General features: G+C 40.3%; 1 protein-coding gene across 1 annotated transcript; it reads right to left on the bottom strand.

Moving 5' to 3' along the window:
- Positions 1-270: 270 nt before the first annotated feature.
- LOC309703131 (E3 ubiquitin/ISG15 ligase TRIM25-like) lies at positions 271-17,395 on the bottom strand (the record flags this gene model as incomplete). The annotated part of the gene is made up of 3 exons (XM_082527841.1): positions 14,853-17,395; positions 588-1,797; positions 271-486 (listed from the first exon to the last, which is right to left on the bottom strand). The coding sequence occupies exons 1-3, from the start codon at positions 16,520-16,522 to the stop codon at positions 271-273; spliced, it is 3,096 nt and encodes a 1,031-aa protein (XP_082383967.1). The 5' UTR covers positions 16,523-17,395.
- Positions 17,396-19,514: the final 2,119 nt, after the last annotated feature.

The following is a 19,514-nucleotide window of genomic DNA, read 5'->3' on the forward strand; positions in this document are numbered from 1 at the left end:
ATGGAGAACGTGCAGAAAAACATTGGCAGCAGGAAGTTTGCCTTCAGCAGCGTCCAGCTCCTGACCTTCCCCAAACTCTACAAACCTCTAGATTAAGTTTAATTTTATTTTTTTAATTATACATAGGAGGTAATCCGGGAGAGTTGAAACAAGGGTAACAAGACACAGCTAAAACTAATTAACTCTTTCAAAAAATTGTAAAAATATTTGGACATGATTATAAGCAGTAGGCTGCATTCTTTTAATTGAGTAAACTCTGCACTGTCTCCTTTAGAGTGAAAAAATCACCAGCTCTGTAGTGGCTCCAACTCCATAAAGCCAAAGTCCAGCATAGAGCGGCTGAGTGAATGTGGTCTGGACTCTGTGGAGGAGAGTCATGGTTTCAGAGACGCTGTAGAAAGACAGAATACCTGCTCTGTGATCCAGGTACACTCCTACTCTGGAGGACCGAGGACCTCCAGAGTTTTGTTGTGCCAAAATATATAGCTGTTTTTGTCATAACACAATGACCAAGATTTATCATTTAGTCCAAATATACATTCACTGAGGCCGCCATCTCTGCTGATATTCTTGTATACGACTGCTACAGTCAGGTTCTTTCTACTCAGGACTTGACAGTAATAAGTGAATCTGTCTGGATGATCAGAATAAGACTGTTGTTGGTATATAAATGTTACTTTTCTGTTCCCCTCAGATAATAACAGACGTGTGTGAGTTGTGTTTGGATCCAGTGTGATTTCATGTGAACATTTTAAGAATCCAGCTCTGGTCTTTGGCTCTGCTGGTGACAGTAAAACATCCACTTCAGTGACTGTCAGTGAGATGTTCGTCCATTCCTCTCTCAGAATGTCCTGTAGTTTATCTCTGGTCTCTGACACAGCTGCTGTCACATCCTCAAAGTAGCTCAGAGGACGAATATTGATGCTGGATGAGTGTGTAGACTCACTGAGTGCTGACAGTGAGGGGTAGTTGTGTAGAAACTGGTTGTGATCCTCTGTGTGTGAGAGCTGCTCCAGCTCGCCGTCTTTCCTCTTCAGCTCAGCGATCTCCTGCTCCAGCTTCTCCTGAAGCTCTTTGACTCGACTCACTTCAGTTTCCTGCTGGGATCTGACCTGCTGCTTCACATCAGAGCTTCTTTTCTGGAGGAGACGGATCAGCTCAGTGAACATCTTCTCACTGTCCTCCACTGCTTTATCAGCAGAGCCATTGATGGCCTCCACCTCCTGTTGAAGCAGCTTCACATCTTTCTCTCGCTCCTGGATTCTCTGCTGGATGTTTAGTCGTCTCACCTCGAGCTCCTTCTGCTTCTCAGTCCTTTCTGCTGCAGCTGGGACTGTTTCATGGCCTTTATGTTCATCCATCAAGCAGAGATAACAGATACTCTGCTGATCAGTACGACAGAAAATCTTCATCACCTCATCATGACGAGAGCAGATGTTGTCCTGGAGCTTCTTGGAGGGGGCCACCAGCTTGTGTTTCTTAAAGGCAGGAGACTCAAAATGAAGCTGAATGTGTTTCTCACAGTAGGAGATCAGACACACCAGACAGGACTTGATGGCTTTCAGCTTCCTCCCAGTGCAGACATCACAGGCCACATCTTCAGGTCCAGCATAGCAGTGATCAGCTGGAGCAGCTTGGAGTCCACTCTTCTTCAGCTGCTCCACTAAAGCTGCTAACATGGTGTTTTTCTCCAGGACAGGCCATTTACAGTGTTTCCGGAAGAAGAGGGAGGAGTTATCAGGCTTTAACCCAGTCCAGGAAGTGGAGCAGTTTGACGCAGACATTGTTTGTTTAACCCTTTCACAACGGAAAAAAGTGCTGATCAGTTTTTCCATTAATATGTATAAATGACAAGTATATAAAAAATCTGTCACAGCATTGTACATATTATACCATGAATTTTTTCTTGACCCACATATGTCACTGTTAATGTTTTTCATTTCAACAATGTCAAATTCAGACACAAAAATCATTAAAATATTACACAGTTATGAATCTTTCAAATATAACACTTTCTGGCTTTCAGCTTTCAGACACAGAGCCAGTCTCTGTATCTTTACTGTAAGTATTTTGTGTTTTAAGATATTGAATATCAGGTTAAATATACTGCAAAATGTGAGAATTTGTAGAAATCTTGTTTTTTTAAAATTTTCACTTAAAAATGTTCAATGTTTTGACATACTTGTTTTAAAATTACAGTTACAGAAAAAGATATTCACAAACAACCAATATTTTCACAAATATATTGAGAGCTGCAGACTAGCAATTCTAATTTTATTCTTATTTATTATTTGTACTACTTGGAACCACAACTCTGTGATTCCAGCCTCTCGGATCAGTGAATACAAGTGCTCGTGTCATGATCCGGGGTGTCGTTGGTGGTTTGGGGAATGTTTTTTTACTCTCTTCAAAGCTCAGGTCCTGCCTCCAGATGAAGTTCTGGGTCTACATCTGGCTCTCTCCACATGTGGCTCTTTGTCTGGGATCAGCATGGAAATTTTATGGACCACCTCAGAGCTCCACTATTTGCCAGATTGTCATCTAAACAGTAGTTTTAAATCGCTTGCTTCATGATGTAGTCATGAAAAGGGTTTCACTTCACAGGTGGGCCTTGTCAGGGTTCATTTGTGGAATTTCATGCCTTTTTAATGGGGTTGAGACCATCAGTTGTGTTGTAAGAAGTCAGGTTGTTACACAGCTGACAACCCTATTTGAAACCTGTTCGAATTCATATTATGACAAGAACCAATCAGCTCAGCAAAGAGTAACGACAGTCCATCATTACTTTAAGAACTGAAGGTCAGTCAGTACAGAAAATTCCTAAAACTTTGTATGTGTCCCCAAGTGCAGTCACATAAACCATCAAGCACAATATCCAAACACCCCAGGAAAGGAAGATCAAGAATCACCTCTGCTCCTGAGGATGAATTAATCTGAGTCACCAGCCTCAGAAATCACAAGTTAACAGCACCTCAGATTAGAGTCCAGATAAATGCCACACAGAATCATTTCTCACTCTGGAGCTTGCCTGGCCATCTACCTCCCCAGAATGGTTTCACCTCACCCATCAAGCAAGATCTCTTCACCTCAAACCTCGTATCATCCACCCAGTTACCTCTGGAAACCCTTCTAACCTTTCCCTCTTCCTCTGCCCGCAGTTACGACGCGCTCTTTAGGGGAAAATCAGCCCTGTGGAGCCACCAAATTACATGTAGCAGTCAAGAAATCCCTGGCTTGTGTAGTTACAAAGTTCCCTGTGTCTGCTGTAAAATAAAACAGTTAAATGTATTTTTGCTTTCTGTGTTTTCATCTGCTCTTGGGTCCATATTCTTACGCCAGCCTGTGGGGCCCCTTGACAATAAGGGCTATTTGACCAAGAAGGAGAGTGAGGGAATGCTGCCCCAGTTGGCTTGGCCTCCACAGTCACCTGACCTAAACCCATTTGAGATCATTTGGGATGAGATCGACCGCAGAATCAAGGCAGTTGGCTATTAGATATATGATATCTCCTCCCTGACCTGTCATCCTGGCTCTCCCTTGCCGTAGGATTTGTGTTGTACCTTGTCAATCTCTAGCCGTGAGAGCAATTCCTTTTTCCGAATGTTGGAACATTAAGATACTAGTTGTTTTGCTGTCAATCTCTATGCCGGGATTCCATAGGTGCGACATCCTCTTCTTCTGCTGGGGTTACTTGCTTAGTAGCATTCCAGCACCCTCTTCTCATCTCTTGCCCACTTCTGCCTTCGTGTTCCAGTAGTCCACTTCCCATTAATTTGTCCTGGTTCCTCGACACCTGACACGGACCAATTTTGACAGTTTTGTGCGCTATTTTACTACTATTATTATTATTATTATTATTATTAATAATAATAATAATAATAATAATAATTATTATTATTATTATTATTATTATTAAATAATAATACTAATTAATAATAATAATGGATTGCATTTATAGAGCTCTTTTCAATTTGGCAGTGCAACTTATTTTAAAGTCATAAAAATGTCGAGTAGGATTAATTGCTTCTTACTGTAAGGCCTGCATAAAAGCAAATAGTCCTGACCCTATGAGCTGGTTTGATTTTAATTTTATCTAAAAACCTGACACTGCAACTAATTTGCTGGATAAAAGTCATCATGTTGGATTTAAAATTGCAACCCAATAACAGCACCAGTCAAGTTTAGACAGTTCTATTTAAAACATTAAATAACTGATTATTGCCTAAACCACTGGCAACAAAAGTGAGTACACCCCTAAGTGAAAATGTCCAAATTTTAACCAATTAGCCATTTTCCCTTCCTGGTGTCATGTGACTCCTTAGTGTTACACGATCTCAGGTGCAAATGGGGAACAAGTGTGTTGAATTTGGTGATATTGTTCTCAATCTCTCTCATGTTGGTCACTGGAAGTCTAACATGGCACATCATTGCCAAGACTGCTCTGAGGATCTGAAAAAAAGAATTGTTACTCTACATAAAAATGGCTTAGGCTATAAGAATATTTCCAACACCCTGAAACCGAGCTGCAGCATGATGGGCAACACCATACAGCAGCTTAACAGGACAGGTTCCACTCAGAACAGGCCTCGCAATGAACGACAAAAGAAGTTGAGTGCACATGCTCAGCGTCATGTCCAGAAGTTATCTTTTGAAAATAGATGTATGAGTGCTGACAGCATTGCTGAAGATGTTGAAGGCGTGGAGAGTCAGCCCGTCAGTGCTCAAACCATACGCCACACACTGCACTGTTCCAAAAAACAGTAATTTCAGATTATTTTACTGTGTATTTTACAGTTGTGTACTGTTTTTCTAGAATATCATTACATTTACATAAGTAGACTGTGATCTGACACGTCAAATGTAAAATAACATAACATAATAATGGAGTGGATTTATATAGCGCTTTTCAAGGCACCCAAAGCGCTTTACAATGCCACTATTCAGTCACTCTCACATTCACACACTGGTGGAGGCAGCTACAGTTGTAGCCACAGCTGCCCTGGGGCAGACTGACAGAAGCCAGGCTGCCATATCGCGCCATCGGCCCCTCTGGCCAACACCAGTAGGCGGTAGGGTAAAGTGTCTTGCCCAAGGACACAACGACCAGGACAGAGAGCCCGGGGATCGAACCGGCAACCTTCCGGTTACAGATACGCTTCCCAACCCCCTGAGGCACGGTCGCCATCACTGTAAATGTAATAAAACACAATTTACTTGTTTTGTTTAATATATTTTTTTTGACATATGCATATTTACATTCTAAAAATACATTCAGAAATGTATCATAATTTCACGAATATTTGTCTGTTATGTGAGAGAATGATCTGTTAAGTCAAATGTAATACTATGGAAAAATATATAAAATGATCGAAAATTAATGAGAATAATCAATTATTAAAGGAGTATTTGAATTATAATTTTGCTGAAAACTTCATGTCACCTAGGTCTGATTCAATAATTCAGAGGTAACAAGTGAAAATATAATTAATAGGAATAAAAACAAAAAAAAATATTGTGGCGTGTTGCGGGAACAGCTAGTTCTCTTCCATCATGCGTCGGGACATGTGCTGCTGTTTAGATGTTCTTGTTTTATTGTTTATGGTTACGTTACTTTTAATTGTTATCTTGAATGTTGTGTTTACGCCGTGGTGCAGCATCACTGACAGTTGTTGTTTTGTAGAGAGAGTGCTGTACCATGAGTGACTTCTGTTGTGCTGTTGTTGAACATTGAGGCACATAGTAGCACGGCAAGTGTTTTAATAAGGAGCTCTCCCTATCAGCTTGGGGTTGAATAACAAGCTTAATCTCTCTCTGTGAGCTTCTTCGTTAAGATTTCTCTGCATGCCACAGTGTAAAACATTGCACGGCCACGCTGTGCTAATTATATATTTTGAAAAACAAATGTAGAGGAAGGAATTGCAATTAATATAAATAACTTGACGCTAAGCATCGGCCAATGAATGTGAACTAACAACAAGGTCGCGGGTATGGCTGCGACCGTAGGAAAAAAACCCTAATATGAAGGTATTTTACTGTGCATTTTATAGTAATGTTCTGTTCTTCTAGAATATCATTAAAGTTACGTAAATAGACTTTGACTTCACATTTTGAATGTAAATTAACGTTAAATCACTGTAATGTAATACAACATAATTGTCATGATTATTAAATGTATCTGTCTGTACATATGCATATTTAGATTGTTAAAATACATTCACAAATGTATCATGATCTCACAAATATCTGTCCGTTATTTGAAAGATCGAATTCAAATGTAATGCTATGGAAAAGTATATAACATGATCCCTATAAGCTTGTGTTACATCACATAAGTGTTATTATCATTGCTAGTTAGGCCGTTCGTGGCTCAAGAGTTGGCAGTTCACCTTGTGATCAGAAGATTGCCGGTTCGAGCCCCGGCTCGGACACTCTCCGTCGTTGTGTCCGTGGTCAGGACTCTTCACCTACCGCCTACTAGTGGGGGCCAAAGGGGCCGATGGTGTGATATGGCACCCTCGCCTCTGTCCCAGGGCATGCAATCCATTATTATTCAAACCAACTGTTAACTGTATATTTCTGTACATTTACGTATTATGATTCATATTCCCACATTCAGTGACCTTGTTTATAGGTAATTTCATTGTTTGATCACGTAAAAATGTTCCTAATTTAATGTCTAAAAGCACTTGGAAAAGGCAGAATCCCATGTCAAATTAGCGCAACAAACTCTATTTTCATTACTGAAAATGACCGCATTTTTATGGGACAGTTATTTTATGTAATTATACGGTCGTATTTTGGCGCACCAGCTGCCGGAATATCACCGTTTTTTCAAGATGCTTTTTCTAACAGTGTGTATCAAATGGCTATCATCCAGGGCTGGACTGGGACAAAAAATCGGTTCGGACATTTTGACTAGAGACCGGCCCACCAAAAATGTGACGTCATTCAGGGGTAAAACCTCAAAGGATTCTGGGAACTTGTGGCAAGAGGTACTAGCGCACACAGGCTTTCAAATGAACTCAGTTACACAGTGATAAAAAGAAACACAAAAAATGGCAAGAAGCTGTTGTATTATTAACTGCAATAGCCGGTGTTGTGCCAAAAAGTGATTGTCTGCCAAAAACTGATTTCTGGTATTTGCCAAAAACTGATTGCTCGTATTTAAATTGCTATAAGTAACTTGTTGGGCTATAATATGTGAAACATATGTCAAATGCATCCCTCATGGATGACATAAAGTCATCTCTCCATCTCCATCTCTCTTTCCTGCTCTTTTATTTCTCTCTCTGCTGCTCTTCTGTCTCCTCTGTCACAGACTTCTCCACTTTTGATGATAAATCAGCCTGGTGCAACATGTAAGGATTGGCACAATTTGTTAATATCTTGAGGAGTTTGAGAAACTAACCTTAAGCATAAAATAAAATTTACTATCAGTAACTTCATAGCACCCGCCCAGCAGTATATATACTCCGTCATGCTAGCTAGTACGCAGTACCAGTTATTCTAAGCGACTGTAAAAAGTCAGCACAACGAAAACAAACTACAACTAAACTTGGTTTATATCTGACACAGACAGACAGCAGGTCATAACTTCTTGCCTGAAGTTCAGTTCCTCTGCCACTATGACCGGCGGCCGCCTCGGGTCTCTCCTCCTCTTGCCTCCCCTTTCCCTTATCCACCTGCTGGCCTCCACCACTTGCTGATGTTGCTAAATCTGTGGAAGCTATGCCATAATGATATATTTTTATCATGTGATTCTGGTGAAAGTGTCATTCTTATTTTACTCGATTTAACTGCTGCATTTGACACTGTAGACCATGAAATTTTAATCTCACGTTTGGAGCAGTGTGTCGGTATAACAGGTGTGGCTCTGAAATGGTTCAGGTCTTACTTAACAAACCGAACCTTTTCAGTTCGCTTAGGAAACTGTGAGTCCTCCCGAGCTCCGTTGTCTCATGGAGTACCACAGGGTTCCATTCTGGGCCCTATCCTATTTTCACTTTATTTACTTCCATTGGGCTCAATTTTTAGAAAACACAGACTCTCGTTTCACTGTTATGCAGATGACCAGAGGTGTGGACTCGAGTCACATGACTTGGACTCGAGTCAGACTCGAGTCATTAATTTTATGACTTTAGACTTGACTTGAAAAAATGTTCTAAGACTTGTGACTTGACTTGGACTTTTACACCAATGACTTGGGACTTGAATTGGACTTGAACCGGTTTACTTGAAAAGACTTGATATTTTACCCCAAATATAAAATTTAACATGCATATTATATAGAGATTGAAAATGTGACGTCATTCACGGGTAGAACCGCAAAGGATTCTGGGAACTCGTGGCAAGCGGTACTAGCGCACGCAGGCTTTCAATTAAAATCAGTTATACAGCGATAAAAAGAAACACAAAAATGGCAAGAAGCTGTTGTATTATTAACTGCAATAGCCGGTCGCATGACAGCCACGGGAAGCCGACGGGTAAAGAGATCGGTTGTTATCGGATTACGTCGTTGAAGAGAAATTGTTCGAGCCATGTTTCCGAAGTAACAAAGATGCGACGGATGGCCTGGATTGCAGCCATTCAAAGATCAAATATAACGTCCCAGAACACTCCAGCTCAGGTTAGTCTGCTCCAAGCATTTACACGAAGGTCAGTCTGCTGTTGTAGTTAATACGTCATTTTCATAACATAATTAGTGATATAGGTTACAAGCAAGTCTGGCGCTGAACAGAAATTGTGGCGCTATGCTCCTTTATTTATTGTGCATAAATAGTGAATTGTCCTGACACAATATTGCGTTTCGCTTCTGTTATTATGGTACATTGACAAAAACATATACTTTTATTCACAGGATAAAACAGGTTTTTTGTATCACTAATTGCCCAGTACGATTACAGCATACAGTATTATTGTCACTGCTACATTTCTGTGACGCGAACCAGAAATTATTTCCACTACTAATTAATTACCATTGAGCTCAAAGGTCCTATTAATAAACGGTTAACGAACGTGTATTTATGAAGACGATTTGTGAGACTGGTAAACTTATGATACATACGATGGTCTTTCGTTCTACACGGTGCATTTCAAGGTCCTGCACCCATCCGGCGGTAAACTGTACCTGGGCTTGTTGCAGTGACCTGAAGTTACTAAACTTCATGATCGTATGCACTCACTCCAAGAACCGTATGATTATAAATATGCATATAAATATGCTACGATGAGATAGCTGACTTCATCTAACTAGCAAATGTTGTCCAGGCTACGTTGGTGATACAGTTTTTTTTAATGTGTATGATATTTTTGTCATGCGATTTTAAAGCTGGTCCTACAAGCGCATCCAAGAATAACATGCAGCTTATCTCAGAACTGTCGGTGAAAATTATTCTTGGAGCTCGGTTTAATTGAGCTGCATTTTAAAGAGGTGCAATTTCACAATTTGTGTATATTTTCCAAGTTCACTATTTTGTCATGTGTTGAGAAAAACACAGATTTTAAAATTACATGGTCTAATATTTACATTTAGCATAACTGCAACATTATTTTTTCGTTTGTTTTTTTTTAAAGACTCGAAAGGACTTGAAATTCAAAGTTTCAGACTTGTGACTTGACTCGGACTTTTACACCAGTGACTTGAGACTTGACTCTGACTTGCCTGACATTACTTGAGACTTGACTTGAGACTTGAGGATAAAGACTTGAGACTTACTTGAGACTTGCAAAACAATGACTTGGTCCCACCTCTGCAGATGACTGCCAGATTTATGTTCCTCTTAAAAAGAAAGATGGGTCGTCTGTAAATCGTTTACAAACATGTCTGGAGGATGTCAAGTCGTGGTTGGCGCTAAACTTTCTTTGTTTTAATGATTCTAAAACTGAAGTAATGGTGTTCAGACCTGCCTCCACTGCTGTTCCGTGTGTTGATTTGCAATCCCTGAAATCATTCTGTAAACCAGAGATTGTTAATCTGGGTTTTAAAATGGATCCTGAGCTTAAGCTTGAAAGCCAGATCGGGTTGGTTGCAAGGTCTAGTTTCTTTCATCTGAGGCAACTGGCCAAAATTAAGCACTTTCTTACGAGACAGCAATTTGAAACAGTAATCCACGCTTTTGTAACCGTTCGGCTGGATTACTGTAATTCTCTTTATTTTGGGGTGAGTCGATCTTCTGTTTTTCGACTGCAGTTAGTCCAGAATGCTGCTGCACGCCTTTTAACTGGCACTCATAGATACGAGCATATCACCCCAGTTTTATATTCACTTCATTGGCTGCCCGTGCATTTTAGGATCCATTTTAAGATGCTTTTATTTGTTTTTAAATGTTTGTCCAATGCTGCCCCTGTGTACCTCTCTGAGCTTCTTCATCCATACATACCTTCCCGGTCCCTCAGGTCGGCAGACCAGCTCCTCCTGAGTGTGCCCAGGACTAATCGTAAGCTCAGAGGGGATCGGGCGTTTGCTGTGGCAGCACCAAAATTGTGGAATGAGTTGCCTTTACATGTTAGACAGGCACCTTCCTTATCTGTTTTTAAATCACGTCTTAAAACATATTTATTTACCTTGGCTTTTAGCACAGCAGGACTTGTTGATGTCTCTTAATACGTTTCTTATTAATTATATTACTTTTAATTTTAAGATATTTTATATGTAATTTAAACTGTTTCCTCTCTGTTTTATATTTGTAGCACTTTGGTCAACATAGTTGGATGTAAAGTGCGTTATAAATAAAGATGCTATGCTATGCTATAGCTACCGCCAAACAATTCAGTTATTTTTACACATTTGGCAGCGTCTGCCTGAAGGGCTTGTTTCTTTTGGCCCTAATTTTTTCTGCACCTCCTTTCCTTATTTTGTTCTCCATTTTCTTTAGTTGTCTATAAGATTGCTAAACAAGGGGGAGGGTGCATCCGACCTCCTCGGCTGTAATTGGTCCAGCCCAGAGTCAATCATGACCAATTGGCCAATCCAACACCTTTCATTATTTATACCCTTCCAAAAAAGAAAAAGAAAAAAAAGAAAATCGATCGGCCCATAAAAACAAAAAATCGCAAGTGGCCCACCGGGCAAATGCCCGGTATGCCCGATGGTCAGTCCAGCTATGTGTGGAGGAGATTTGTCTTGAGTGAGTTCGCCCACCAGTACTCCTACCCTCCCTGGTGGGCGTGGCCTTTTACTCTTGATGGGCAGGTGCACTGCAAGTGTTCTTGTGTTTTAGGCCATTGAATATCAAGTTAAATATGCTGCAAAATGCGAGAATGCATAGAATAAAAAGTCAGAATGTGTAGAACAGTTTTTTTGTTTTTTTTTACTAATAAAATGTTTTCACATACTTGTATTAAACTACAGTTACAGAAAAAAATATTCACAAACGATTAATATTTTTCACAAATATACTTAAATGGTAAATGGCCTGTATTTGTATAGCGCTTTTACTAGTCCCCCCTAGGGACCCCAAAGCGCTTTACACACCCAGTCATCCACCCATTCACACACTGGTGGAGGCAAGCTACAGTTGTAGCCACAGCTGCCCTGGGGCAGATTTAGAGCTGCAAACTTGCAATTTTTAAATATTTCATATTTATTTATTATTTTTACTACTTAGAACCACAACTCTGTTATTCCAACCTCTCAGATCAGTGAATACAAGTGCTCGTGTCATGATCCGGAGTGTTGGTGTTGTTTGGGGAATATTTTCTTACTCTTTTCAAAACTCATGCCCTGCCTGTGGGTGAAGTTTTAAATCGGCCTCCATGTTCTACTTGCTCCAAGTGTTTCCCTGTTTAATTTCGCCGCCTTTTTGTCTCCAGTTCCCTGCACCTACAGATCATTATCCACTCAACTCCGCTCTTATCTGGATTTCTTGTGACACTGGTCCTTCCCTCCGACCGACTGCCTATCCCAATCTTACCTGTCAGGAGCCGTCCCTTCCTGTGGAGAATCTGGGAACCCACCGGCCTGCTTTCCTACTCACTGCAACCATCCATCGCTCCAGAAAAGATCTCCCTCCCTTCAAAACCCAGATTAGCCAGCCTGCTAAGGAAGCAACCTTCCAGTACAACTCACCTGCACTGGAAATAATAAGGCTTTCCTCTGTCACAGTGGATCCAGCTTCTCAGAAGCATCCTCCTTGTCACATTTTACAGCTCTTTATCTCTGTATTTAATGAAATCAGGCTGAGTTTCAAACAGCCGTGCCTTGAGTCTGCTTGTGGGTCCACTTTCACGCTGGCCTCTCGGCCCTGACAGCTTGACTGCCTCCTCTGAAATCACAAATTCACACACTGTGCTTTGACTTTTGCAGCACTTCTTAAGAGAGATGTGATGCAAAACTCGCACTTGTAGCTGAAGGGGGACAGGGGGTGGTTAGGGGGTCTGTGGGGTTGAAGGCAAAGAGAATAGGAATGGAGGTCAGCCGATCAGAATATTGATAACTGGTACGTATTGCAGCTCTTTGTGTTGTGTCTTTCTGGGGGTGTCAATCAGAACAAGCAGGAGTCAATCAAATGCAGTCCAGTCATTTATTTAGTTGGCTCAGATATTTACACAGCACAGTAATGAAGGGCACAGTACAGGTTTTACAGTCTTTGTAATCTGTGAGTGTGCATTGAGCTTTGCTCTGAAGAGGAAATAAACAACAAGAAATAACATTTAGTTTCATGTCACGTCTGTAGGTTTATATAACAGTTATAATTAATTAAACTAAAACTCGTACACATATTTCTGTGTTAAACTAAGTACATCCTAACTTCACAAAGACAAACACAGTCCAACAGCACCATCTACTGACTACACGGGTTTACAGCAGAGTGATCATGTGACTCCACATTTGCACAAACATGAGTATCAAGCTGCAAACTGTCTGTATCAGTGTTTCCATTCTGAAAGACATGCAGAGGTTTTACAAAATCAAATACATATGAAATAAAATAAACTAATAAATTATAACAATTTTAGATTCAAATATTTGTTAATAAAACAATTCCAGATTCCCAACTTGTGAGGACAACATAAAGTTTATTAATATATTTTATATAACAAAATATATCTATAGTCTGAATAATTATAATCATCAATATTTAAAGACATGATTAGAGACGAAAATAAACCAATTCCAACTGTGAAACTTGTTACGAGTTCAAAAATTGGGGATGGAGACAAGAGGAAAAACCACAATAACAACACTGGTCCGGCCGGGTTAAGTCAAACGATGATTTTAATGGTCACACACGTGGGAGATGGACACTGTATGCAGACAGCCTCAGATCTCATCTCAAAAAACACATCTCCATAGTTTTATGAAATCAGGGTATTAGAACGCCCCCTCATGCGTAGTGACAGGTGTAATACAATCGATGTTGACAGTTTTATTTAACACAGAAAATAACATTATCTCCTTCCAGAGGGCAGACGCTGACTGCCCCCGTCTCCTGGAACCATCTGTCCCCTGCTAAGACACAACATTGCAGCTACAAGGACTTCCACATTGATTAAGACGATCAGTGTATACTGCTCTGAACCAAGTATATAATATTAAATGAATATTGCTTGATCAGCTACCACTACTTAAAACATAACAGGAAACATAACTAAGCACAAGATCACCAAGAATAACATTGTATAAGTGCTGTTTAAGCGCGTGCGGCCTTCTAAGCTCAAAGCCTTTCCCCTCCATAGATCAGCCAGACATCGCGCTGACTGTAGCTTTTAACCCTTGATTAACTTGAGCACAACTCTATAATGAGCAACAAACTGCAATATGTATAAGATGATCATGGTTACACCTGCAATGAAAGATCATATTATTATTCTGGTACCTGTAAGGAAAAGATCAATCTAAAGTTATAACAATCACTGTAATACAAAAGATACTGTAAGGTCAAAAACTTCAATACATGTTTAATGCAAAGCTGATTATCTGATTCTAATGGACTAATAGTGCCATATTAAAATAATGAGACCAAAAAGACAAAAACATCCCCTTTTTATCCCACAAACTGTATCTACAAGTAAGCTTAAGCTGCATTTATTAAATGGTAAATGGCCTGTATTTATATAGCGCTTTACTAGTCCCTAAGGACCCCAAAGCGCTTTACATATCCAGTCATCCACCCATTCACACACACATTCACACACTGGTGATGGCAAGCTACATTGTAGCCACAGCCACCCTGGGGCGCACTGACAGAGGCGAGGCTGCCGGACACTGGCGCCACCGGGCCCTCTGACCACCACCAGTAGGCAACCGGTGAAGTGTCTTGCCCAAGGACACAACGACCGAGACTGTCCAAGCCGGGGCTCGAACCAGCAACCTTCCGATTACAAGGCGAACTCCCAACTCTTGAGCCACGATCGCCCATTAAAGGAAACATCCTGATTGAACTTCTTTTATAAAAACGCTGCAGATGTTTGCTAAAAGTAGATCAACAATGACTGCATCCTTGCATCTGTTTCCTTCCTTTCTAATATTAAAAGTAAGAATAATGATGATACAGTTAACAATAGTTATAAAAACAGAACCTGCTTTTTCTTCAAACATGAAACCAATGACTAGTCACAAAACATTTCTGGCACAGAAATTTAAATTTTCATGAACACGAACAACAGTTTAGCTGAATGAAAATCATCGTGAACAGTGACAACCTCAACAGCTAAAGTCATGGAGGCTAAACACACATAAGATGGAGGGCCCCTCAAACAAAGTCAGTCATTAACTAGATAATAAATAATAAGATGTCAAAGTAGCAAAGATAAAGTGCGACTGACATGTGATCTCTGTGTGAACAAGAGACAAGGGAAACTGGAAACTAAAGCATGTTTTCAGCAACTTTCTGGCAATGACTTCTGTCTACTTCAGTTTAATAAACTTTGCAGTGTCTCCATCTCCATAAAGCCAAAGTCCAGCATAGAGCGGCTGAGTGAATGTGGTCTGGACTCTGTGGAGGAGAGTCATGGTTTCAGAGACTCTGTAGAAAGACAGAATACCTGCTCTGTGATCCAGGTACACTCCTACTCTGGAGGACCGAGGACCTGAGAGGACAGTTTGGACATTATTGTGGAAAAATTTACATCTGTCCTTTTCACAACGTAATGCCCAAGATTTGTCATTGTATCCAAATTTGCATTCATCTGAGCGCCCTGCTCTTCTGATATTCTTGTATGCAACTGCTACATAAACCAGTTTTCCTCTCCACTCCACCTCCCAGTAACAACGTCCAGTCAGACTCTCTCTACTCAGGACCTGCCAATAATATACGAATCTGTCTGGATGATCAGAATAAGACACTTTCTGTGTCATTACTTCTATTTTTCTGTTCCCCTCAGATAATAGCAGATATCTGTTTGCTGTGTTTGGATCCAGTGTGATTTCTTGTGAATATTTTAAGAATCCAGCTCTGGTCTTTGGCTCTGGTGGTGACAGTAAAACATCCACTTCAGTGACTGTCAGTGAGATGTTTGTCCATTCCTCTCTCAGAATGTCCTGTAGTTTATCTCTGGTCTCTGACACAGCTGCTGTCACATCCTCAAAGTAGCTCAGAGGACGAATATTGATGCTGGATGAGTGTGTAGACTCACTGAGTGCTGACAGTGAGGGGTAGTTGTGTAGAAACTGGTTGTGATCCTCTGTGTGTGAGAGCTGCTCCAGCTCGCCGTCTTTCCTCTTCAGCTCAGCGATCTCCTGCTCCAGCTTCTCCTGAAGCTCTTTGACTCGACTCACTTCAGTTTCCTGCTGGGATCTGACCTGCTGCTTCACATCAGAGCTTCTTTTCTGGAGGAGACGGATCAGCTCAGTGAACATCTTCTCACTGTCCTCCACTGCTTTATCAGCAGAGCCATTGATGGCCTCCACCTCCTGTTGAAGCAGCTTCACATCTTTCTCTCGCTCCTGGATTCTCTGCTGGATGTTTAGTCGTCTCACCTCGAGCTCCTTCTGCTTCTCAGTCCTTTCTGCTGCAGCTGGGACTGTTTCATGGCCTTTATGTTCATCCACTGTGCAGAGATAACAGATACTCTGCTGATCAGTACGACAGAAAATCTTCATCACCTCATCATGACGAGAGCAGATGTTCTCCTGGAGCTTCTTGGAGGGGGCCACCAGCTTGTGTTTCTTTAATGGAGCTGCATCATAGTGAGGTTGGAGGTGTTTCTCACAGTAAGAGGCTGGACAAGATAAACAGGACTTGATGGCTTTCAGCTTCCTCCCAGTGCAGACATCACAGGCCACATCTTCAGGTCCAGCATAGCAGTGATCAGCTGGAGCAGCTTGGAGTCCAGTCTTCTTCAGCTGCTCCACTAAAGCTGCTAACACGATGTTTTTCTCCAGGACAGGCCTCGGTGTGAAAGTTTTCCTGCACTGAGGGCAGCTGTGGATTCCCTTCCTGTCCTCTTGATCCCAGAAACGTTTAATACAGTTCCTGCAGTAGCTGTGTCCACAGGCTGTAGTCACTGGATCCTTCAGTAGATCCAAACAGATGGAACAAGAGAAGGTTTCTCTGTTCAGCTGAACTCCTTTCTGCGCCATTTCTCCTCTCAGTGTCAGTGACAGAGTAGTTTCAGTTATAAGGAAGAGAAACTCACACAGAGCTCTGATCTCAACAACATGTGAATGGAGCCTGTCAGCTCTTACACGTCACCACATGTTGATTACACCCATCTTCAAAGTGCAGATCTGAAGGGGAGGGAACGACAAATGAGAGAAGAGGTGAAAAGGGAAGAGCTTTCAGGCTTTAACTGAATCTATGAAGAAGAGCAGTTTAAAGCAGACAAATGGTGTACAAAGAAATTATGGTTATCATTACTAACTAATGAAAACCATTAGTTACTAACGATAACCATTAGTTACTATCATTAGTAACTAATGATAACCCAAAGAAAGTTAAATATATCAGATAAAAACAAGAACAAAGAATTTCAGCAAAGCACGACAGAAAATACTCTGAACAGACATAATTATTTCCACACACAACAAAGGGGGGGAGAAGTCAGGCCACCACCTGTGGAACATGAGGGACTTATTACATAAACATAACATTGTTGAAAACAACTTAATAAAGGTTTTGCCACACTACACTAAGCCTTTAATAATAGTTGTTTTTCTTTTGTTAGTCAGGAGGATTGTTTGTTGTTTTCTTGAGTGTCAGAGTTCCTCATATTTCAGTGGGGGCTCATACGATGTAAGGACAAAGAAGATGTAAGGTCTTTAAACCAAAAATGGCTGGAGAGTGTGGGATTATAATATTATTTTATGCCATGTTAGACCCCTAATTAAAGATTGTGAATTATTATATAGTTTTAGTTTGCATTATTCTCCTGAATTAGAAGAAGCTGATAACTATTACATTTGTTAAACTGATTTGCATTACATTAGACTGATGATTTATTGTGAATGAATGATATTGTTTTATGATGCATTATACTGCTGAGTTATAAGAAATACTGTTCACAGAAAGTCATCGCCTTATTTGTCTGATTAGAAGAGAACAGAACATACTGGAGTTTTCTGCCCCATCTCAGCAGGAGCAGATAAACATGGAGCCAAGGTCGTAGCTTAGGCGCTGAGTGAGAGAAAGAATGTGAATGTTTAGGCTTTTATGATAAGGTGGGAGAACCAGAGGTTATAAGAGTTTGATCAATGCTCCACCATTTTGAGATCTGATGCTGTCTGAGTACGGTGTCCATCTCCCACGCGTGTGATCATTAAAATCATCGTTTGACTCAACCCGGCCGGACCAGTGTTGTTATTGTGTTTTTTCCTCTTGTATCCATCCCCAATATTTGAATCCGACAGGCAGACATTTGATACACCCGGGGCTTAGCCCTAAAGGGTAGTATGCATGTGGGATTGGGGGGAGGGGGGGGGGGGGGGGGGGGTTTGGAAATGACTAAAAGATTAATTTGCTCTGTTTTGAGTTTTGTTAAAAAAAGAATGACTTCATATAGGGAAAAATATATATCACATATGCAGGACACCTTAAACTAGTTTTTTAATTAAGCAGCAATGCAGAACAAAATCAGGGCTGTATCAAGACACGAAGACTAAAGCCCAATTCAACCAAACCAAGACAGAACCAGAATCAAAACTAGATGATAGTAGCACTAAAAATCATCATAGACCTGCACTACACTTATTTTTTTAATTCTACCAAAGTCCACTATTTAGATTGAGAAAAGTTTATATAATTATTTAGCCTTGTTGTGCAAACAAGCCAGCAAAACTTAATAAATATAGAATTTGAAAAATAACAAACCTAAAAAGAAACACTAGGTACGAGATACATGAGTACCTATGATACGGTGATACTTTTGGTAAACAACCGTTTGACTAACATGTGTCTCACCTGCTCTTGTTCCATCTCTGTTCTGTCCTCATTCTCCATCTCCCTCTCTGTTCCTCTCTTTCCCTCTTTGTGCTGATAATCAAGCCAAACACCGACATCATCAAATATACAGTTGAAATCAGATATTTACATAATCTTCAGATAAAAACACAAACACTTTTTTAACTGTAACATCAAATCAGACTAATTGTTTATTTTTTTAGGTTGATAAATATAAAAAACACATTTATTAACTTTTTTTTTTGACACTGTAATTTTTATTGATAGTTTTGTCACAGTTTAAACATAGACATGTTTTGCATTACAGGAGAAATAACCATGCAAGCACACAGTCAAAACAAAACAGAACTAAAGCGAACAAAAGGTGTGGGTGCCAATTCTAATCAACTACCGTATGCATGCCTGCCTTTGCTCAGCAGCATACATACTCCAGCTTATATATGTACTTTTATACAGGCATGCATCAATAGATATACAGAGTCATAGACCTTAAATGTTTTGTTCGTTCATTAATTTTCCTTGGTGCCATACAATGTCCACTTCTCCCACTTAGCAACGAAAATATCTTCCTTTAATCTGAGAATGTAAGTCATTTTTTCCATTGCATAGATTTCTCCAACAATATTTAACCAGTCTTTTGATGAAGGCGGAGCCAGTTTGTACCAGTTTCTTGTTATAGCTTTCTTTGCAGCTATCAATAGGATTTTTGTCAAATACAAGTCGTCGTACAGAACATACTCTCTAATATTCCCAAGATATACAGTTTTAAAATTGTGTGGTAATTGGTAGCCCAAGATATTGCCTATTACAAGACTCACGTTCTTCCAAAAATTATGCAGTTTCAGGCACTCCCAAAACACGTGCGTATGATGTGCTTCCATGTTACCACATCTTCTCCAGCATGGCAAACTGTCTTGAGTCTGTTTACTTTTGATTTTTGGTGTAATAAAGAATCGAGTAAGGTGTTTCCACCCAAATTCTCTCCAGCATCTTGAGTTGGTCGTTGTGTTCTGGGTTTCACACATATCTAACCATTCCTCAGTTGAGATATCAGTTTTTATTTCCTGCTCCCATTTCTTTTTTATGTATTCAGTTGATGTTGCCGTGTTCTCTCTTAGATTTTTATATAGTACAGAAATCTCCTTGAATTGGAGGCCCCTGTATGATTTAATTATA

Source organism: Aulonocara stuartgranti, assembly GCF_965226115.1.
Source record: "Aulonocara stuartgranti genome assembly, chromosome: 3".
Classification (NCBI taxonomy): domain Eukaryota; kingdom Metazoa; phylum Chordata; class Actinopteri; order Cichliformes; family Cichlidae; genus Aulonocara; species Aulonocara stuartgranti.